General features: G+C 41.3%; 1 protein-coding gene across 1 annotated transcript in view; it reads right to left on the reverse strand.

The window, feature by feature from the left end:
- Nucleotides 1–20471, reverse strand: part of anos1 (anosmin 1) — a 62145-nt gene extending 41674 nt beyond the window's left edge. Inside the window, exons 1-2 of the mRNA XM_086091630.1 lie at nt 20120–20471; nt 8261–8308 (exon numbers count right to left, since the gene is read on the reverse strand). Coding sequence (XP_085947756.1) covers nt 8261–8308; nt 20120–20329 — 258 coding nt within the window. The 5' untranslated portion in view covers nt 20330–20471. The remainder of the gene's footprint in view (nt 1–8260; nt 8309–20119) is intronic.
- Nucleotides 20472–24687: the final 4216 nt, after the last annotated feature.

Below are 24687 nucleotides of genomic sequence, written 5' to 3' on the forward strand. Positions count from 1 at the left end.
CTTTACACTCCTGTGCCCACACACAGCCTTAAACTAACACAAATGAATCTGTGGTTGGATTTGCACAGAAAGTGTAAAGTGTATCCGTTTATCTTATTTTCTTTAGCTGGCTGTTTCCATATACATTTAAAGTGACATATGTTCTATGTGGTTGTGTTTAGGTGACAACATGGAAGTAAACAATAATACATACCATTCAACTGACTCTATTTGATTTAAATGAGGGTTACCTCCATCAGCACTTATATTTAATGAAGCGCATACCTCTAATGTAGCATATTTAGACCACATGTATTGCTCTATGTCGTCAACATGTGGGGACTAGCGTGCCAATAAAACAAACACTTTCAACCAATTACTCCTCCCTACCTTTGAGCCAGGTACAAGCTCTGACGAATCATAAATCTGTCATCCCTGCATCAGTCACTAGTGAATCCCTTGGTGTACAGCATTTTTAGCTAATGAATATTGATAAAGATTTTCATTTGTCAAGTGGTTCTTAACCCAAACATTTGAATGTTAAGGATGAAACGTTTAGAAAAGAAATAATTTCTATGGCATTTAGGGATACACGTGATAATTACGGTCTGTTTAATTGGTGTTGGGATTATTTAATTTCTCCCGATCAAGAAAGTTAGGAAAAACTTACACTATGTTTAGAAATACAGTGGGTGTTTTTTTGTGTTTGTATTGTTTGGGGAGACACGGGTTTATACATGATCGGTGCATTTTGATTACCTCAACAGGGTTACCCACAGTGGTTTATAGGCCTCGGAGCCCGCCCGGCTTTTCTAAACGGGGCGGCATGGCTCAGTGGTAGAGTGGTCATCTCTCATTTGTGAGGTTGTGGGTTCGATCCTCATCCCCGGTGACAATGTCAAAGTGTCCTTGAGCAAAACACTGAATCCTGATTTGCTCCCAGTGGACCTGGCAGCACCCTACATGGCTGGTGTATGAGTGTGTGTGTGTGTGAATGGGTGAATTTGAGGCTTTGTAAAGCACTTTGGGCACCATATGATGGAGATCAGGGTTCACCAATTCCGGTCTTCGAAGTCCTGCAGGTTTTAAATATTTCCGCACACTAGCACACCTGATTCATATAATCAGCTCATCAGTATGCCCGATAATGATCCTGATCTTTAGTAGCAGGTGTGTTGGTAGGCGGAAACATCTCAAACCTGCAGGACTCCGGACCTCAAGGACCGGAATTGGTCAACTCTGGGTAAAGCGCTATATAAAAAGCAGTCCATTTCCCATTTTGCAATTTTGTCATCCACCCCCTTCGTCGCCAAAAGGATATTTTCCAGGGTCGAATTTTGTTCCCATTTTGTTCCCACCATGCATGGCAGTTTTCTGGGGGGAAACCTTGCTCAAGCTTGCATTCCCGCTTTATATCCGATCTGTACAATTATGCTACACTCGCTTTGGCAGAGATTCAAAACCAGATTTATATCCACATTTGCAAAAGGCCCGATTCCAATCTGAATGAACAAGTGGCTCCCCGCTCCAGACGGCCCATGGAGGTGTCGATGCCGGTAATGTGGGCCAACGCGGCAAGGTGAGAGCGGTGTCTGGCCCAGACTGGACCAAAAGGTGCTTTGAAGTCCGTTTAAGCACCCACTTTATCACGCCTTTCCAGCGTGTCGCGGGATATACGACCGGGCCGCCGGAGACACACTGACCACACAACCGTCTCGTAAATGGCGCTGACACACTTTCCAAGCTGCCAGGGACGCTTCCTTCTTAGCGGATACTATGTGCCTTAAGAATAATTGAATACTCTGCTCTTTGCAGACACTCAATGGGGAAGTTCAAGCTATTTATTTTGGCGTGAGAACATGTGGGGGTTGGGAGGATGGTGGGCTTTGAGAGACACGTTCTGAATGAGACACAGTAGCATTCCACAGACTGTTGTTCGATTTTAAGCACTTCCAAAGATGTTCTCACGGGAGTTTAGCCGGAAATTGCACAAAAAGTTACTACTAAGCTCACAATTCTAGAGCAACAAACATATGCCAGAAACATGGTGGACAAACTACTCTACAAGTTTAATATTTTGCGACGAAAATGTGAGCTCTTGTCATTATTTTAAATCACTTAGGGTAGGTGGTGGGCAAACTTGTGATAAAGGACCACATCGTTCATAGATTCACACCTATGGGCAACTTTAAGAGCCTTCATTGGACCAAGCATGGATGATGGAATGTAAAGGAAGACATCGTTCCCACAGAAAACCCTCATACGTAAGAGAAGAACGTGCAAACTCCACGCAGGAAAGTTGCTGCCAAGATTCAAACCCCCAACATCTTGAGTTGTGAGAGTAAGAAAGAAACAAAGTCGGTAGCTCGTTTTGTACCAAATCCTACAAAATTCAACATAGCAGCCTCTTAGTTGCATGTGAAGGCTTGCTATTCAAAAACTGGCACGGGAAGCTTCGGTAGAAAGTGGAACATGTGACATATCCATGAAAACTGAGAGCAGACAATGTTCTCTTCTTAAGCTTTCCCCCCCTCTGCGGACTCTTTGTAAATAAAATGCAAGGTACGGTAAAGTCATCATCCCTCAACTCGAGGTTATAAACCGAATGATGTTTTAATTCTCTTCGTGGCGACAGTATAACTCACGGAGAGGCCAGTCTCGCCGGCGAAACAGCATGCCACCTTTTTGTTATGAAAATGTCGAATATATTCTTTATTTAAGACAAATACAGCTTTGACAAGGTCGACTTCCTCAGGAAAAGAGGTGGAAGCCGAATCGGATGTGTGCTTTTAAAAATATACATTACTTTGGCGCAGCATTCAGCTCCCTCTGCCAAGCGGTTTAAATTAAAAACAGGTAGAAGAAGCTGTGTCATATGGGTCGTTGATCCAAACAGCACAGTGGAGATTTTGAAAAGTGGACCTTTTTCAAATCGATTGTGTTATAGGGCCAATCATAACCGGGCTGTTGTTGATAATTGGCTTGACAACGCTTCTTTTGTGGTGTACGGTATACAGTTTCCGTGACAAATTGCCAATCCAAATATCGATGAAAGACATTTTTTCAAAATTGGAAAATTCGTCCACTGTACCACACTAAGATTATATTTATATGACAACAAAGTGTTCTCCACTGCATTTTCAAAAACTTTTATGTACAGATGTCAACTTGTCAACCTGAAAGTGATGCCATATGCATTCCAGGTCCGTAGTTGGCCTTAGTCATATCCAAAACTAGGTTTTGAATACCTCCGACTGCATGTGGGGTACAAAATTGAACTACATTAGAGTAATACAATCCCCAACCCCCCCCCCCCCCTTCCACCCCCCAGTTGTAGTAGCTATTAGGGGCGCATATCTCGCCAATAAATGACGATTTCATACGTATCTTGATACATGCAATAAGATTCAAGGACGGCCCTTAGAGTGGAACGATTCAGTCGGATTGCGATTTGATTCGATGTGGCTCAATTTGAGAAGGATGACTTGTTCTCTTTTGACATTTAAAAGTAAAGAAATAAAAGTTGATTTTTAAAATGGCAAAAAATTACTCAAAAACTGAACTGTCTACGCCCAGGAACATCAGCTGATAAGACACGTCACAACTGTCAGTTTGACAGCGTCTGAGGAAGGCGGCAGTCGCCGCCGAAACTAGTCAAGGTAAAGCGCAACCTTTTTTTGTCTTAAAAAAGAACAACCACAGGACGACAATTTAAAAATGTTTAAAAGTCCTTAATATAGGCATGGGGGGGGGGGGGAAAGCAACGTTTTTAACCTGGATTTAAAATCCTTTACACTCGGGCCTGATTCCACTTATGTTGGCAGCTTATTGTATTTGTGTGCAGCGTAGCAGATAAATGCTGCCTCGCCATGTTTGCTTTGAACTCTGGGCTCCACTAATTGACCCGAGTCTGCAAACCTCAGAGTCCTACTGGCTTTATATTAAATCAGCATTTCTTTAATGTGTCCAGAACCCCAACCATTCTGTGATTTATAGATCAGTAGCAGAATTTTAAAATGTATTCTACAGCTGACTGGGAGCCGGTGTAAAGCCTTTACGACTCGAGTACTGTAATATGTTCTGATCAGAACACAGGCTGCAGCCGTTTGATGTTCTATTGAGGACGTCCAGTCAGAAGACTGTTACAATAATCAAGTCAACTGGAGATAAAAGCATGGATCCGTTTCAGAACCACTACCTCAGCATGGTACCGCATATGAATGTCTATTCATCCACCAAAATGTATTAAAACTGGAAAATCTGTTTTCTCATGCCCAATATCTGTATTTGAATAAAATGTGCTAAATTGCAAAGCATAGAATTTATTTGATTATCTACGTTTTTGTGTGTTAGTGGTCAGTGAGCAAAAAAAAAAAAAAGTTGGGGACCACTGATGTTAATGCCCCCTAAGCCTTTTCCCAATGTCAACTGAAATGAGCTGTAGTCCTTTGTGACCCTGCATCGGATGGTATTAAAGAAGGGTGGATGGACGTCGAGTCTAATATTCAACTTGCTGCCCCGGAGACCTCCGAGTTTTGGGTCGTCTCGAAAGGAGTTGGGGCGGACAATAGGCGATAAAAAGAACTTTGCCCTCCTCGCTCAATGGCCTTGGTGGTGCGCTGTGACGGCACGATAAAAGACCCCAAATGCCACATCGCTCCGCTTTGCAAGGAGAGAAAATTAGCATGATAAAAGGGAACCCTGCGACTCGCCGGACGCCGCATGCGAGGTTGACCGCCAGAACGCTCGGAGTTCCGAAAAGGCAGACAGATGGAGCGGGGCGAGGTCACCGTGTCTTTGTCGAAATGATTAGGCAGCACCTTCCTCACATTTGCTTCCCATCTATGATGGCTGCTGTGGCTGGACTGGCCTTGTGTCCCCGCCACCACCTCAGGGGACCCATCGGCCTTTGTGCCCTCTGTTTGACTGGGCGCTCTTCATGAAGTGGAGAGGCTAATCAGCCACTGCGGCGCTATTCACGGATTTGCCACTGTACAGCATTTGTCACCATTGTTAGCACACAGGCCCTCAGTGGGCACTTGAGGCCCTCGAGTGTGCTCCTGTTTGTTAACAAATATTGACTCCTGGCCTTGAATGAAGACCTGGCTTGCATCCTGGTGCAGTTAAGCCCATTAAACCAACATTTGTAGAGCACTTGGTTGTTTGAAGCGCAGTCACAAGCTACACACAAAGCCATGAAAAGCATTTGGACCGTTGCTTCGTTTTGGGCAACGTTCGCCGCACTTGGATTTAGCAGCTCTCAAAAAAAAAAAAAAAAAAAAAAGCCCTTTCAAAAACAAAACTGCCGAATGACGAGGGAACGCAGAGTGCCAAGAGTCGGTATTGGCCATCTGAGTGGAAAGCAGAGAATCGAGCGTCTTCACAGCACTGGGGAGGTTGGCCTACGCTGTTAACTTTAAAGTACTCAAGGGGTCACAGTAGGATTGAAGCTATAAAAGCCCATTATTTGTTAAAGAGGCTGTCAGGCAACATGCTTTTCTTCGCTAAATTACCATTTTACACAGCGATGAGGACATTTTATTGGTGTGACACACCACACTAGGTAATGTGCATGATGTGCACTCCACCACCAGAGCACAACAGCACCGCTGTAGCAAACTCATTTGTGAGTCACAGTGGTGGAAAGTGACCAAGTATTTGTACATTTTTAAGGTATCTCCACTTGAACACGGGTGCATTAAAACCCGCTGGTCACTCTAAAAAATGTTACCTGGGTACTCTTTCAAAAATATTGTCAGAATACATTGTTTGTATGAAATGTATATATTTGCACATGTTTGGAATAAATTATCATATGACCAAGAGCTGTTTACTTCCTGGTTGCACCTTGAGAAGAAGATGGCTTCCTTAACTCATCCCAACATACTTAAAACATATTTTCACCTATGTGTCCTTTTTTTTTTTGGATTACTTGAAAGGGCTATTAATGACACCGGATTTAGATTTTTATATGTCTGAGAAAAATTTGGGATTAAATGGGTTAACAACGGATTCGCGGAAGGAAAATATTCTTAATCGCAACAGTAGACTAGCTAAAAGTAGGTCTAAATTGTGACACAGTTGGTGTAACACAATTTTGGTAGACTTGCTCTGGGCATGAAAATAGGGCCCCGTCACTCGATTTTGAGTATCTGCTGATACCGAGTCACAATCCAATACCTCAGCAGTGCATTAGAAATAATAAAAATTAAAAAAATCTGATCCAAATCTTTTTAACAGTCTTAATTTGTATTTGTTTGAATAAACTCATCCCAACATGATTTTTTTATGTACAGTATAATCTAGTCTAGTGCCTCAGTGGTTCAATCCAAGTAAACAAAAAAAAATAATAAATTCATTACATATTTGTGGTGTAGCATGAAAATAATGACATAAATAAAATCTAAAAAATAAATTATACAAAGTGCAGTAATTGCACCATATTATATTACGTGACAATAAAAAATATTTTCTTTTTACTTTTGTTCTTAGGTCAATTTCAGGGTCAGGCAGTTTTAATTTGACTTAAGTGCAGGAGTTGAATCAGTATTTCTACTTTTTACCAAAGTCGTTTTTACTCAAGTCTTTGTACTTTTACTAGTATTTTTGCCTCCTCAGGTGATTCCAACGGTGATTTTGTGAAGCAAGTTGCGGCGAGACACTGACTGTGATCAACACTGTCCCCAGCTGTGAGATCATGTTTAAGTAAGCATGCCCGCCACTGTGCCTTTTCCTGCATTTCCACTTAATTAGCGTCATTTATTGAGTTTCTCAGCATGTATGCTTTGGAGAGACGCCACTGAGGGTGAGAGGGAAATTTGTTTAAGGAAAATGAAATCATACCGTATTCGCCACGACTTTGGGTCTACCACATACTGCGTATAATGTGACGATGCAAGATGCTCCGCTTATTTGTGTAAGAATTTATTACAATTTCTTAACCCCAAAAAATACACTGTAGTGATTTTTTACATAAAGGTTTATTTTGAATGAAATGAATATGTCTTAAACACTTTTTTTTTACTGCACACAAAATGTGTAGCACTTTTTTGGAATGTGTTTATGAAACTAATGCAGCTTTAATATAGTCTAATTCAAGCATAATTTGAAAATAATACTCCGATACTATGAACCCGATACTCTTTTACGAGCATACACCTGAGGAGCCGTGTCACCCATAAACCGCTGTTTGTTTATAATGACAAGTGACAAAAACACAAATATTTATGTGTGCGTTTCCATAACTGTCAGTGGGAAAAATATTCTGGAAGCATGCAACTCGGTGTCCTAGTGGTAAGACACGTCTGACTCACAGTCGAAAAGGATCTGGGCTTGACTCTCAGTTCAGGCAGCATGGGTTTCCCCAAGGTGTTCTGGATTTTCTCCCACATTCCAAAAAACGTGCATGCTCATTGCCAACTCTAAATTGTCCAAAGGTGTGAATGTGATTCTGAATAGTTTTGAATTGTTATGTGGGTTTTGATTGGCTGCTCTCCCGCCACCCTAATGAGGACAAGCAGTATAGAAAATGGATGGTTGACTACTACATTCGTGTAATAACATGTAGAAGGGTGTTCTATTTCTTTGTGTTCTCACCGCATATATTTTATACACACCCCTCAGCTGACATGTATTCGTATCGACGTGCATTCATAATGTAGCAAAACCAAAGAGAAGGGCAAAACTCTCGTCAGCAAAAGTGTTTTATTTTGAATCCGCGCGGGCCAAACTGCATTGAATTCTGCTTTCGCGCTGTGCGAGGAGATGAGCAACACTGACAGCTCTCGTGGCCATTGTTCACGTTTCATAAATTGGACCACGCTGCGCTGGCGTAGGGTTCTTAGTATTCTCGCTCGAAACATCTCCGAGGGCCCTGTCAACAGATCCAGACGGGCCTGTCAGCGCCATCTTTTCAGGCGAGCTGTCAGCAGCAGCTTTATATCAGACTTCTTAGGGACGAGGGCAAGAAACACAAACAAGGCCTGCGGGGAGGAGTTGTGGGGGGGGGGGGGGGTGGGGGGATAGCACAATGCATTCTTATCCACATTCCGAATAACAAGAATCCCCAAAACCCAACATAAACTCTTTCGGAATCATTTCAAGTCTGAATTATGAAGATTTTTTTGTTTTTGCGTCAAAATGTCTGGGAGCGATTCCTGCAGGCGTGACGAAACTAGTCCTGCCGTGACTCGCGCACTTTATGTTGTATTATCCCCCCCCCCCGGCCATGATAATGAGGCACGCACGCGTGGCATTCATGACAGGAGTGTAACCACTTTACCTTGGAGCACTGCTTGTGATTCTGGCACCACACCAAGGATCCGTTGTTCTGTGGAGAAAAGTAGCACCTGTCATCACACCGCATGGACTTATTAAAAGATTAAAATGCACTCGCAATATTGCTGTCACAATTAACACATTCTTTAAGGCAGGGGGGCGCCCAAGCACTGGGTCGGGGCCCGCAAGGATTCTTTCAAGTGGTTATCATGAGTCACATGACTTTTAGAGATCACTGGACTGATGTTTGGAGGGGTGGCTGGATGGACGGATAATTACAAACAAATATTTACTCTATAAACTGAAGAAAAAAAATTCTAGAAACTCGCATGGAAGTGACCAACTTCTGGCCTACGAATGAACTATACAATTTTTCTGCAATAGTGGTACCTCCACTTACGAGTGACCTGATTCAGGAGTTTTCCGAGATACAAGCTTTTTTTGCCTTAAGTTGCGAGCAAAGATAACCATCACTAAATGGTGGCATGTACTGAACAATTCTTCCACTAAAAAAGAAGAGGCCAAGCGCTTGCGTCAAATTGTTTACTGTGCTTTTCCTCACACGGTTTCTCTGTGAAAAATGAAACTTTATTATCGTAAGATTTTGACTGCATCAGCAGAAATAGATTTTTTTTTGTACAAAAAAATAAGAAAAAAAAACGGACTTAAGCCATTTAATTAAACCCATGCCCCGCTTTAAGCCATAGCCTTTTGTGATCAACTCCCATGCGGCTCACACACAAAAGAGGCGCTTTAAGTGTGTGTAACTCAAGCAGAAAAGTGGGGTCAGCACTCCAGTTCCCCGCAGGGCGAGCCTCTGGTCAGTTTCAGCCCCAACGCGGCGACCTCAGCTCTTCTGACGATCCGTTTGATCTCTCAACAGACGTCCCCGAGGTCACTGAGGCGGGAACTGATGTCAGAGTGCCTGCGAGGGCTGCAGATACCGACCATTTCCCTCTAATTGCGCCTGAAGTGCCACCTTGCGCTCGCAACGGCGGGGGCCCAACATTTGCTCCCAGTGTTGTGCTGTGGTGCGCTGTAAATATGCGGAGCCGTCGAGCAAGGGAGCAGCGGGTCATTTCCTGACTTCTATCACTGTGAGGAATGATGCTGTCACCCTCGGCCGGCTTAATTGCGTTTGCGTGGCGAGTGCAAAAGAGGCTTCAGATGAAGTGGTCAGCTGACGGAGAACATGAAAGAGAAGAAAATAATGAGGGGGAAAACATGTTTTCGGCCTTGCTGGATTGTAAACAGGCGCCGTAAGAGGATTTGCAGATGCATACGTTGAATCGATATTAGCGCAAAGAAGATTGAGAGCAGCGAGGGTTTTAGGTCACGCTTGTGGAGACTTGATGTTTGTGCTGCTTGCGGGAGGATGTCCCCGCAAACTCGCAGTTTTCATCTGAGAAAAATACGATGGTGTGAAAGCCAAGCCACACAAGAAGACGTGACAAGGCTTTTCATGCAGCTGCCGCAAGCTATTTTTTTGTTTCTAAAATTACATTTTCAAGCCATGAAACCAAAACAATGCAGTTCCACAATACCAATAATTAGCACATCGTTAAATGAATGGCTCTCTTAAAACCCATGTGCCTTCTGATAGGTCAAAACGGGAATCGTCGTCCAAGAAGTTAGGAAGAAGAGTCCGACTCCAACTGCAACTGTGAAGTGACTTGTGTCAACCAACCATGTGCTTTCACAGGACTAGAGTTCGATTTCAAATTCTATGCAATGAATTCCACACAATGAAATCCATCCATTTTTTTGTATCCTTTCTCTTGAGGGTTGTGCTGCTGAGCTGGAGTCAGTCCTGGCTAACTTTAGGAGAGAGGTCGTGTACTAAACAGTGATTCACAATGATGGCAACAGCGGAGCCCAACCCAAGACACGCTTAGGACCGCCCCCTCATTTGAATAACATTTCGACCTGACAGCATCTGCAGCATGAAATAAATAAATGTGAGAGCAGAGCGTTTTTATTTAATAATTGATAGTTAATTCTATTTATATATTTATTTTTATATTTATTTCGACTTTTTTTTTTCAATCTTTTTTTTTCACTTTTTTTTTTTAGGGATATGTGTTTGTATGAATGTTTTTTTATTTCCATTCGTATAAATTTTTTGTATTAAATTTTTGAATTCTATTTTTTATATCCATTTTTATTTTCACTTTAATTCATTTATTTAGTCATTTATTTATATTTAATTTTGGCATTTTTTTGTATCCTTTCTCATGAGGGTTGCTGCTGAGCTGGAGTCAGTCCTGGCTAACTTTAGGAGAGAGGTCGTGTACTAAACTAACTTTTTTTGTGGACTTTTAGTTATTTATTTAGGGATATGTATTTTGTTGTTTTTATTTCCATTTAAATCTATTTTTTGTATTTAACTTTTGAATTATATTTTTTATATCCATTTTTATTTTCACTTTTATTCATTTATTTATTTTTAATTTTGGCAATTTTGGTCCTGCATACAGGGAGAACACACAAACTCTACAAAGGGAGACAGGACCCAAGATTCATACCTGACTCTCAACCCAAAATCATCTGATATAGGCTGAGGAGTTTGTGAACTCACAAATAGGCCTAAAGCTAGAACTCAGTTTGCAGAGCAAGGTTAATGTGGAATAGAGATTGATTGGATTGATTGGGGGAGGTCGTCGCCATAGGAACGGAAGTCAGTCGTACACAGATGTACTACAATACTAATGATACTATCTATTTGGGCGGAGGCACTTATTTGCTTATTACAGTGAAGGCCACTAATTGAAGAAAAACAGTTGTTCTATTAATGGAAGTTACTTTTGCGCCTCAAGGTAGCAGCTGTAAATCAGCGCGTTGACACCTCATTAAACACTTTTCACACATATTAGGTTTTGTTCTCATGCAGTGGTTTGATAACATCCGCAAGTCCAAGCAAGCCAGGTCATAAATTCTCTTGCCATGTAACACGAGGTCATTTGATCTATTGTTCAAATTCATCCATTTTAAAGCCAACGCGCCTTATCTCCGTCTTATTTGAATAGGCCATAAAAACGTGATGACAAATTTCAGATTGAAGTCATAAAGGACTTTCATTCCAGTTGATAGGCTGGATCGGAAGTTCACTTGTGGACGCTCGGAGGCTGCGGGATTCAGCCAGACTTGAGGGGGTCGGCAGGCACAAAGTCTGCTCAAGTTCAATATCAAGTTCAAAGCCGTTTCCCACAATGTAATCCAGAAGAAAAAAAATCCCATGAGACCTTTGGAGGGAATTTATCATTAAAGGGTTTTAATTTGACATCCAGTGCCGGTAAGTGCTGAGCTTTTAGAGTCAAGGGTACTGGTCAAACGGCTTCAAAGGAATTTGTGATTGTACGATCATGTCTCCAGAGAATCTCTTACACACAAAAAAAATTGCAGATAAGGATGAAAAATGTATGAGTGAAAGCGGCGAGGAAATGAGAAATCTTCCGTTGGTGGGGTAAAAATGAGCACCAGCTTGGCCGGGGCATGCATCAGCTGCTTCCCGGCCCTGTTGTACGTAATAGAAAATTCTGTTTGGCCAAGCGTTGATTAAAAAGTGAATTATTCCTCGCCAGTGCATCATTCTGTTTGGTAGGGGATGATTAAATCGCCGTGGTGCTCACTAACTTATGAGGAATGATCAATACAACCAAGCTCAATCTGCTGTTGGTGGCAACCCGTTAATAAGACCTTGACATGCAGACTGGAGGCAAACGCCTCCGCTGGTAATTTATTAAGACTGTCATGACTCTACACCACTTCCAAAATCATTAATCCCGTTTTTTTTTTTTTTTTTTTTTACTCTTGACGACTTCCCCCGTCCATCAATAAAACGTTGACAGGACCACATCCACGGATCCACAGAGGATCTAATTTGGTTCTGTGACAGCATCTCTGAAGGAGAGAACGCGGCAGGATGTTGCCCCAGCTGTCCAGGGCCTGACCCCACCATGTCGGGGACCGACGGGGAATAATTATAGGTCAGGACTTCATCGCCCTGACTCACCATGACATTCCTCCGCAGTATGAACATTACGCAGCCGGGGCGACTGTCAAGGACCCCAACCAATGAATGTTTTCCAGATATCCTCCGGTGTGATTTGGGGGGGGGGGTCAAGGAGAAGGAGGCCCAGGCGGCGGTGAAGCCTGTTGCTTTTGTTTCTGGTGCTGGTTGACTCGTGTAAACAGGACATTTATCACAGAGGTACACGGGCAGCGCTTGTCGGCTGAGAAGTCGGAGCAGGTGGACGGGGGCGTGTTGTATTGTCTAGACGACGGAGGAACACGGACAAAACCTCTTTTATCTCCGGGTTGTACCTTTTGAGAAACGGTTGGCTTTTGTTCCCTGTTGGTTTGGATTGAAAGACTCTCAGTTTACATCGGAAGAGTGTTATTTGAATAGGATTTATGTTTGGAGGTGTTCTGATTCTTTGCAGGAAGGAGAAAGAGAAAAGGACTTGAAAAGAGAGCGGAGTCCAATGTGTCCTTTGTCTTCGTTATAGGGATCCTCGGAATAACGCACTTAAGGGCACATATGCCGCACCTAAATAAAGATCCTAAACAATTAGGATTTGAGGGGCTTTGAAGTACTTGGGGGTCCGTCTAACAATTACCTAGCAGTAGAGAGATCTTCTGATATTTAATTACTCAACAAAGCTTTTTTTTTACTTGTCTCAAACGGTTCTTTGGTCTTACCAAAGCTACAGACATTTAATTGAAACCATATTATCAAAATAAATCAATTCATCCTTGGGTCCTTGGCTCGAACCAAGGCTACATATCACATTTTATTCAAATACATTCACATTCTGATAAAGTCCATGATTTAAAAAAAAAAAGACATAAAGATCCTAATCCTCACAAAGGACCACTCGTTCTTGGTTTATACAAAGTTGCTGCCATTTTAAATGTTAAAAACATAAAATAAAGACTCATATCCGCACCGTTGGGCCTCCAAGATGCATATCGAGTTTCATTGAAAGCTTTGCGCAACTTTTTTAGTCTTATCATAATGACCTTTACTGCAGATCTATAAATTATAAATGATTGGTTCGTTGGTAAATCAAGAAGTTTCATAACAAATCTCGTTAAAACTCATTCACATTTTTTCCCAGAAATATCCACATTACCCAGATTGCCACTATTGATCCAGAACGCAATCAGAATAATTCTTCTACCAAAGTGCATTCAAAATGCATTCACAATGTCTGAGTCATTTCCAATTAATTAATAAAAAATAAAAAATAAATCATCCAGAACCACATTTCCTCAATTTAATCCGTTTGTCCTTGAATGATACCAAGGAAGGTTCAGCCGAAATTACATTTAAATGTTCCCAACTTTTTGAGCAACATCTGCGCTTAAAAATAAGATCAAAGTGCACATCGTGCATACACAACAGTGTCGAAAATTTACTCATTTGTCCTTGAATCAAACCAAAGAAACAACAGCACATAACAAATGAGTTTCAGAAACATTCGTGTTAAAGATAATGATCCGCAGTGCGCATCCAGGACATGAGCAGAAGTTTATATTTGTCCTTGGGTCCGAACAAACATGCGTTGAAATCTGTTGACAATTTGTTGAGTTGGAAAAAAAAGTCCCAGTTTCACACTGCAGAACACAATCAAATGTTAATCATTTCGTCCTGTGGTCAACCATACTGTAAATAGCTACAGATAAAAACGATGATCCGCAATACGGATTCAGAAGACAATGGAGCATAAGCACCTTAGTTATGAACAATCTGTTACTTTTTCATCTTTGGTCATTTGCAGGAATAGGAAAAAAACGACTTCACCGATTTCCATGACACCGTTTTGGAGGGTGGGCAATCCGAGACACCGTACATTTCGACACAGATTACACTAACGGTACTAAACTGTCACGATTGCTGTTATCTCTCAGTGACGAATGCATGAATGTTAATGATAACATTAATCAATAAGCAATGCAGGAGTTTGACGTTCATGAAGGTGAATAGAGCAACCCTAGAAAGACATTTGGACAATCAGTACGAACTAAAGCTTACGTTGTCTTCATTAAGACCTCCACATGCGAGACAAGCCCTGGCGGAGGTCTGATTTCCACTGTGACCAATGATATGTCAAAGTCACAAACAAGGACTAATCGTTTTTTCCAAAGTGTTTTTTTTTAATTAATTTAATTTAAAGAAATAAAACATTCAATTGAATGTGTCAGATTTTTATGGCTTTTACAAGAGCTTCACTGGACACTCCTTGTTTTTTTTATTTTGGCTCTTCGCACAAATAATCCACGACAAGACTGACGCTTGCCTCCCAGCTTGCTCTCAAACATGTGGCTAATATTTACAGAATGCTTGGGTGTTGCCCCGCTGTCAATTATACTTGGGGTGACAAATGTGGAGAGACGTGTCAATAAATCTGCTTCTCGCGACCGCTATGACATCACTAGCTCGTCTACAACGCTGGCAAGCGATGGACGAACCAAGCTACTCGAGGCTTCGTTCTGACATTTAAAACAAAGATTGTTTACCACATAAGACCAAAAAAAAAAAAAAAGGTTCCTCACTGACATCTGCAAGTGCTAAATCCTCCAAGTGTCAGTCCAGTGAAGATGATTCAGAAAATGAAAAACAGATCTTTAAATTACATCTGATATATCTCATTCAGCAAAAGCACAACGACTGACACGTTCTATAGATTAACGGTGACATTAAAGGAGACGGATTGTGCTTTTTTTCTCTCTCCACAATTTGAAAGAGTTCCCATGTTTCGCATTAATGTAGAAAGGATAAAGAATTACAGTGCACTGAATATCCACTTGTCACACTTTGGTTCCAATCACTTTGGGGAGTGGTTCCATTTCTTACAAATGCTGGCTTTCGCTACCGCGAGGACTGGGGCGGAGATAGCAACTACGCGATGGCCAACAAATCTAGCCGCTTTTGTGGTGTTATTGGAGACTTCTAGAATCCCACAAGAGCAGATTTTAACCCCACTGCGTCCACCGCCACATAAAGCGACGCACACAGACAGATTGGATTGCTTTATCATTCATGACGTTAGCATGTCATCACAACGCTAATCTGCGCTAACAGCAACCGTGCTTAGCTTGAAAGGCACTCCATGAATCTAAGATGTATTATTATTAATAGTGTCATTTGACAATCCCACATCAAGGAGACTAGCTGCCAAGTCATGGGCGGAGAAACTCACTGCGGGGGTGGTTATTAAGTAAATTAGCTCAACTATTACGTAAGGGTGGGACAGAAGTACAGAACAGCTTGCTCACAGACACATGTTCGAAAATAGCCAGATAAAACATGTACTTAATTTCACACTTAAGGAGTGGGAAGGCACTCCAGAGACCCAACTATTTGAATACGAACAACAAAGTCAGCTCTCCTTAAAGACAAAGCAGACTTCTTCAGTTCCTTTTCAGTGTAAGGTGCTCCCAGTCACGTATCGAGTGACCCCCCAAATTAAGAGCTTAGTCATTAGAGTGGCAGTCTGAGCTGCTTGCGCGCCTGTTAGCGTAATGAGATCCTGTGCCGCAGGGAAGCGGATCCACCTGCAGTTTGCGCCGACTATCGCAGCAACGCTACGCGGGAGCTTAGCACGTTTAGCGCAAATCAGGCGCCAGCGTTTAGCAGGAAGGTGACCTCCCTGCTAGAAAGACAACGGTGGTCCTTCGCACAGCTACATTTGTTGGTATTTATTGGGGGGGGGGGGGGGGGGTAGAGGGCAAGGGGGAGGGCAAGTGCCATGTGTTGTTGCAGCTGACCGGACCTTGAACAACACCCAACACACACACGCACACCATTTCCACATGAAAGGAGTGTGCATTAGACAGTTGCATATTATCAACACTGGCCTTCTATTTTTAGAGGTGCTTGTGCTGCTTTGCTTTGCTTTTAACTCTAATATTGCACAAAACATTGTTGATTGAAAGGTAGCCGACAGTCATCATGGCTGACACGACACAAGACGCGAACGTATCATGTCATACCTCACAGTACTTTTCTTTTTCTTTGTTGTTAATCCAAAAGAAGAAGTGACCTCGGCCAAAGCTGCTATGAAGTAACCAGGGTCGAATTCAAAAAAGACTCAGTGGTGTTACAAGATCGTGTCGTCTTACTTTAGTCAGACACGATCCAAATGTTTGCATTTACTTTGGCTTTTTCGTACACGTATTCAAAAAGTTATTATGACTGTGTTTAACTTACTCAGTGTTGCCAACTTAGCAACTTTTGGGACTGTATTTGGCAACTTTTCTGAACACTCCAGCAACTATTTTTCAACCCCCCAAAAAATGTGATGAGAAATGAATCTAGCTATTTTTTTTGAGTATTATTGGAATCTTCTAGAGATTCTGATATTCCCCTCTGTGTCAGCGCTGCAAATAAATGGCGCTCGTGTGAAGCCACTACTGGTTTGTTTAATCAGGGGCAGTTTTCAGAAATAGGCAGAAAATAAAAGATTTACTAAAGGTGGTTTCATTTCACACTTTATTCAAATGCCAATAATCCATTTCAGAATTCCAAAATAAACCAACCCCCAAAAAATTCCACATGTTTTTAAGAAGAAACATGTTGCTATGTAGCAATAACTAGAGCTGCAACTAACGGTTATTTCAATAATTGCTTAATCTGTCAATAATTTTGCTGATTAATCGATTCATCAGATATTTTCAACCTTCATTCAAAAACATGAGATTGCGGAAAATGCACAAACATAAATTCATTGTGATTGTGTTCCTGGTTTGGTCCGTAACATCAAAAAATTGGCAAAAATCTTGATTATCAAAATATTTCTTGATCAATGGTAGTTTTGTTCAAACAAAGACAAACAAACGCCAATAAAACCTTTCTCTCTTTTTTAGTGTGCCAGACACAAAAAAAATTACTGAACCTCGTAAATCGGGTCGCTCACAAATCACTTAGGGTGGGGACAGATTGAGCCAGGAACAGATCTTTTCAATTATTTCCAAATCGGAAGTGGACCTGCGTGCAGGAATGACTGGAGTTCCACCCGAGAGGCTCTACTGTCGAATATTTGTAGTGCACGAGGGGGAAGATCCTCCATCAGCCACCGGAGCATGGAGCCAGCTGGTGGCTGATTTAATGTCGTAACTTTGCAAACCCAAAGCAGCCATTAAAAAAATAACTTGGACAACCCCACGAACAAATTCTCGACATTTCTCGCCAAGTCGCACTTTAATAAGAAACACAGTGTCCTCTGGATGTGCAGTGCCGCATGTTTTTCTCTCTCCTCGTTACTCAAGTGACTCCTTCACTCAGCGTGTGTATTATCCTGCATTTAGAACCACTGCCACTTGTCCAATTAGCGCTTTCAAAGTGACACCGAGACAAAAGCCTTGACCTCTTGATTAATTAGGCCTCATTACAAATGTGCCCAGGTCCGGCGACGCTTTGCCGACAATGGCCCGGCTTCGATGGGGGCTTTGCAAATGCAAATGCGGCGAACATAAAGAAGAGGCGAACCCGGCAAACACACGGCTGAAGGATCAGCGGCCGCTTCTTTTCTCCGCCGTCCCGGGAAAGAACAGTGAGTCCGCCGGAGTGTGAAAAACAACTTGTGACACCACACACTGACTCATGCGCAGAATGCAGCTACTTCACACCGGCGTCCCTCTGCGGGAGCCGCATACTAGTGACAGCATCCCCCCTATGAATAAACAAGATGAGGGAAAGAAGGGGTGGGGGGGGTGCTCACATCACTTTGGGAGGTGCTGACTGAAGTCAAGTTTTGCTTCAGGGCTTTTTCTCCCATTTGCGTTGATAGAAATAAAACATGACAAGCATTCATTGGATTTAGGCTGAAGAGCTGCAGTTTCATACTGTTACTTTAAAGCAGACCTGCATGCCCATATTTGGGCTTGTAAGCCATATTTGCTGTAGGTAGGTACACACGTTCATGGCAAAGGGCTTTTTCATTCACATTTGTTGTGAATGTCTTACAATATATGTCTATATTATGGAAATGGGTGATATATTTGGCCAAGTTTGGGTTTTTTTCATTTGCAAATTGGGTCTTGAGTGGAAAGGTTTGGGAAAATTAGAAAGAAATTGGCAATTTTTTTAACTTTAGAAACCAGGACGATATGCCCCCCACCCCCACCCCCCTCCCAAAAAAAAAGTACTATAATGTCAATGTTGAAGTCAATGCATGACGTAGTTTTCCCACAAGGGACCAACCCGCTACTTGGGGTAGCTTCCAGGCTTATTTTGTACAAAATTACATATTTTTGTTGTTGTTTTGTACAAAGCAACAGATTTTTGGGGGAAATTGAGTCAACATGACCAATGTAGTGGATCAGCCAAATTGGGTCATTTTTGACCCAATATTTTCCCCAACATCTTCTGCTTGAGACCCAATTTATAAACCCAAATATGTACTGTAAAAACACTTGGGTTAAAAATCCAATTTGGGTTTAAAAAAAAAATAACAAAAAGGACCAATGCTCTACCTGGGTCAATTTGAACTAACTCCCCAAAAAATGTTGTCTTTTTGTTGTCATTTTCCCAAACCTTCTGCTCAAGGCCCAATTTATAAAGCCAAACTTGCTCTATAAACTAACACAGTTTGGGTTTTAAAAAAATACAAATTTAAAATTAAATGGACAGATTCACTACTTGGGTCAATTTGAACTAACTTTAAAATAATTGGGTCATTTTGTATGTAAGAAGGTGAAAATTAGGATTGCTTAAAAAAAAAGGCGAGACAGTTGGTCAAATTGAACCAAATAGTAGATTGGTCCATATTTGACCAAAATTGGGTTATTTTTGACCCAAGTGTTTTTACAGTTTAATTTTGGGTTTATAAATTGAGTCTTGAACAGAAAATGTTGAGAACATTTTGAGATAAATTGGACACGGTAGAGAAAACCTGATTCATTAACTTTAACATTTAATCGCAGTTGAGTGAAAAGCATCTCCAAATTTTGTATGGCCTAAAATCAAAGAGAATTGCATTTAATTATGTTGATCTTTCAACTGCATATTTGTCCAAGTTTGAGTTTTTCTCATTTGTGGGTCTTGAATGGAAAAGCTTGACAAAATTAGGAAGGGATGTGAAATTTCAGACACCCTAATTCATAAGTAATAATGTTATCCACTTTACATAGAGTCGCTGTCCAATGAAAAGCATGTCTGAAAAAAATTTATATCTATAAAATCTATAAAAATCAAAAATTAAGGCAAGTTTAGCTCAATATGTGTCAATAATTTCGCATTATTCACCCGCCGTGTTTGGGTTTCTGTGTTTGTGAATTGGTCACAATACTTACCATCTTAACACACTGTCCAAGGAAAAGCATTTACTGTATTATGTCCAAATTTTGTGATCCAAAGATCTACTGTACGTATGCCAATATTTTCTACAGTTTTTTTTCCATTGGTGAATGGCGTATTAAGTGGAAAATTTGGAGAAAATTGAAGAAAAATTTGCCCTTCGATGGGTTGGCCACCAGTCGAGGGTGTACCCCGCCTCTCGCTCAAAGTCAGCTGGGATGGACTCCAACTCACTAGCCACGCAAATGAGAACAAGCACTACCAAAAAAAATCAATAGACGGCTAGAGATTATTTTTTGAAATCCTGATATCTGGACATGGACACATCGTTGCTGTCCAAAAGCATCACCCAAAGTTGTTTCCCAAAAAAGAAAAGGGAATTGGATTGCAGTTCATGCTTTCGATGGTCCAAACGCAGTCGCTTCAAATAAGAGTTAATGAGGGTTTGCAGCAAGTTGAAATGGTTCACATTAACTTTGCAAGTGTCTCCGCGCGTTTTAGACTTCACGTGGACGCGCTTTTTAATTGGCACGCAAAAAGAAGACCCCCGCGAGTGAGTACCTGCGAGTGCTTGAAGAAGGCGGAGATGCGCGTGATGTGCAGGCTGAGGCATCGCGAGGCGCACCGGGCTCGGTACACGCTGGACGCCGCCGACGCCGCCGTGAACGAGTCGTCCTGCCTCCTCGCGCCCACGCCGCCGCTCCGCGTGCTCGCCAGCGCCGTAATCCACACGCAAAGGGCCGCGCACGCCCGCAGCCTCCCGGGAAACATGGTGGTGGTGGTAGTGGTGGTGTTCGATGCTCCGCTGTACACGAGACGCGCTCCGCTATGCTCCACTCGCCGTGGTTGTTTTTAATCCCTCCGCGATTCGCGCAGTACTGACGCGCAACGCTGGGAGCCGGGAAACTAAAAAGAGAAACTTCAATTTACACGCTGGGGGAGGGAGGGGAGGGCGAGAGGGTGGGCGGGGTCGCGGGCAGCCGCGTCCCATCATTGGCGGGCCGAGTACTGAGTGACAAGCACGAGGAGCGTGGGGCAGGTGGATTGCTGACAGTGCACAGCCGCGGATTTGGCAGTCCAGTGGACCCCCGTTTACTCGCGATTCGACACACGCGGATTCACCTATTGGTGGATAAAAAAAAAATCCAATCTTTTTTGGAGCTGGAGGAGCTAACGCCCGTTTTTCACGGACAAGGTTTATTGGAGATTTATTTGTTTTCGAGTTAATTGGGGTTTTTTCAATGCATTATAAATGGCCATCAAATACACACGTATTTTTGCAGTTCCTGTCACCCGCAAATAAAAAAATTCATGGGTGAATGTGAGCGCCATATAGTGTCGATATAAGTGTACTGCAGTTATGTCAAGTGAAATCCGTCTCATTTATTTTTTGGGTTTTAAATAATCACTTATGTTAAATCAAAAAAGGTTGTCTTTATTTTATTTGTAATAAAAAAAATCCAATTAAGCATTGGCAGAAATGGTTGTCAATTTTACGTTAAGTCAGGTTGTCAGGATTTAACTAAAGCAATTTCTAATCTAACATAGTTACTTGTAAAATCAAGTAATCAGTAAAGTAATTGAGTTACTTTTAAAGTCATGTAATCAGTAAAGTAACAAGTTACTTTTTCAAGGTAACTGTGCCAACACTGCTTCCAGCCCACCGCACAAAATAAGGCTTTTGTTGTTGCTGCTGTTTTTGTTATATCTTTTAACTAAGAAAATAGCACTGTATCTTATAGACCATAGGTGTCAAACTCCGGTCCTCGAGGGTCCTGCAGGTTTTGGAGGTTTCCCTCTTCCAACACTGCTGATTCCAATCAGCAGGATCGTTATCAGGCTTATGCAGAGCTTGCTATATATCATATATCAGCTGTGTTGGAGAACGGAAACATCCAAAACCTGCAGGAGTGCGGCCCTCAAGGACCGGAGTTTGACACCTATGTTATAGACCTTTACAAAAAAGTGAATATTATTAAATATGTTATAAAAAAAATTTTTAAGTGTAATTCCTGGATGTTGGGACAAGTCAAAGGTCACAACAAGAACTGTGGTGTTGTATGTGTGCATTTTAGAGGCACCACCTAGTGACGTCAGTAGCTTTAAAAACTTTTATATAATAATAATAATAAAATTGTACTCAAATGTGGTTATTTGTCTGGTAACTATTTAGCACCCATTCTTAGTGGTTCTATACCGATCCAACTATTATGCAATGGTTCTATATAGCACGTTTTAAAAGCAGATGTCCAGTCACGTGCCTATCGGAATGATGCAAATTTGGGGATAGTGAATTAATTTCGCTCCATGACCACACTCAAATCATGTTCCCCCACTGAAATGAAGGGAAATAACATTAATCCGTACAGCCTCCCCACCCAAAAAAAAAAAAACAGCACCATTTTGTAATGTTTTTTTTACTGAGAAACATAACACTCTTTAATATTGTACTTTATAAAAACATGCATACAGTAATTAACAGTTTTTGTCACACTTTGCACCAAATGACCTTGGCCACCTTGGGATGGTGAAAGACAGACAGATGCATATACATGGACGTCACAATCAATCACTCAGTCAATCAATCAATCAATCAATTTTACACTTTGATTGGCCATGACTGAAATTGACGGTGACCACCACATAGAGACACAGCCCTCCTTCTCACTGATCCACCAGCCTGCACTCATAAGCATAATTACCAAAGTTGGGCCTCACACAACTCCATGCAAAGATGTGCTGCATGCCGCGCAGGATTTCCTATTTTCCTTTCTAAAATTGTTAATTACCAGTAATAAACCCCTGAAGAACCCCAGTGGTGCAGAATGGTACTACAGTAGATCGAATCAGGAGTCCAATGTAGAATCTAAATCACCTTTTTTTTGGGGGGGGGGGGGGGTCTAGGGTGCGAGTGCCTGAACCTGATTGCAGGGGGAGTGGTAGCTGTTAAATACATTTTATATTAAAAAGTTATTAAACAAAAGTTGAAATATTACAATAAAATTGTATCTTTTGGGAAAAAGGTCATATTTTTAAAATAATGTGAAAAAGTTATGAGAAAATTGCGATATTATGAGCAAAATAAGTCATAATTCTACAAGAACATTCTTACATCGTTCACCTAAATTGGATGTAAATACCCTCAAATTAAAGCTGGAAGTCGTGGTTAAAGCACATTTTGTTCATTTCGTTTCAAATATTGTGGTGGTGTTTAGAGACTATAAAATGAGAATTGTTTCCCAAAACGTATGCATGGTTCCTGACTTATGTATAAAAAGTCCGAATTTTATAGAATAATGAGGAAAATGTTATGGTTATGATAGTTTCGATATGAGTTTATGGGAAAATCCAAATTTTACCAGAACAGTCATCATTTTACAACAATGTGGAATAAGTTCAAAGAATAAGATGCAATATTACCCCAAAAAGTTAGTTTTACAATAATGAGAAAAAGTTATTGAGTCATAATTTTAGAAAAATATAAAGTGGTAGTATTAGAACAAAGTCTCTATATTAGACTATAAGGGGAAAAAAATGGAAATTTTACATGAATAAACTGTCTTTGAAGACAAACTATTATTATTATTATTATTATTATTATTATTATTATTATTATTATTATTATTATTAGAAGAAGAAAAAGAAGAAGAAGAACTTTCATTTTAATATAAGTAACCACAAGTTGTAAAATGGTGATATGCAGTAACATGAAAACATCATATAAATGAAAAAATCAATTAAAATAAATTCATTATTTGATAGGAGTGGGGAAGCGAAAAGAAAGATGAATGAGATTGGCATTATAATATCAAGACAAAAACAAAGGTATTTAATTTATAGTCTAATTAATTAAAGTCACTATATTGTAATCCAAAATTTGTAATAAACTTAGTATATTGTAGCGATGAACCATGACATTGCGGCATGAGTTCTCTGGAAAGAAACAATGATTGTTTCTCTCACACAGCTCTGTTCAGGTTTGTGCGGGACTTTTGACATTCGCTCGTTAAAAATGACAACTTTATTCCAATAATATGATGACATTTTCCTGAAAAATACAACTCCTTTTTCCACGTTCCACACTGCTGCTTTCATAATTGCACAATGGACAACAGGTGAGGCCTGCTGCCATCTACCGATGACACGCAACACACCAAAAGAAGCTCACAGTCTCACGTGGCTTTAAGTTTTCCCAACATCCTAGGGAAGCCCTCTCTTCCTCTTCCTCCTCCTCTTGTCTCTTTATGTGTTTTCCAATGGCGCATGGAAAACTATTAAAAACCACCCCCCCCCCGATTAAAATTCCTCAAGATGGACTCCCGATTCCTGGCGCAGTTTCATCGCCTAAGGTACGGAGAGAGTGCGTCGGAAAAAATACCGCCTAATTTATTAGAGCCCAATGAAGGGCGTGTTTATTTAGGAAGTTTACGAGACACCATTGCTTTTGTCAGTAGACGGAGAACTTCCCCGAGCTATCCGTTTTTCCAATGTCGTCGTAATGAGCTTTTATAGGTAAAACGCACACCGTCATTAATCGCCGTTCCCCGCCTCCACTTGTTCGTGCAGGATAAGCAGTTCACCCGTGGCCAACCAAGATGGCTGACTCCATGCAATACAGATGTCAAGCAGTTCTCTGAAATAGCTTCTAACTATGAAATTGCTAAATAACTGTGAGGAAGGAAGTGGAAGTCGACCTTAAACATTTCTTGACAATATTATGCTATGTGTGACCTCACTCTTATAAACATGACATTCTGCTTCATATTACATTTTTGGAACATGAGTTATGAAGCAAAATCCAGCCGTTTTTGTCCATCTTAGGGGGCGGCCATTTTGCCACTTGCTATCAACTGAAGATGGCATCAATGTTGCTCAGGGCTTTGGCAACAACCAATCACAGCTCACCTGCGTTCGGAAGCTTTCTCAAGGATTTTGCTGCTCAACTCATATTCCACCAATGTAATATTAATCCGTATGTCATGACTAGTGAGGTCACATATAACATTATTGTCAAGAATCTTTGGGGGGTTGACTTCCCTTTAAAACATTGATGTTATTCTGAACACAACTGTACGTATCCCAAAAATGCCATCTTGAGACATTTGTGGCGGTTTCCCAGGTGGTCCCAG

This window comes from Leptonotus elevatus, chromosome 12 (genome assembly GCF_054856555.1).
Source record: "Leptonotus elevatus isolate MCC_2025b chromosome 12, RoL_Lele_1.0, whole genome shotgun sequence".
NCBI classification, from domain to species: Eukaryota; Metazoa; Chordata; class Actinopteri; order Syngnathiformes; family Syngnathidae; genus Leptonotus; species Leptonotus elevatus.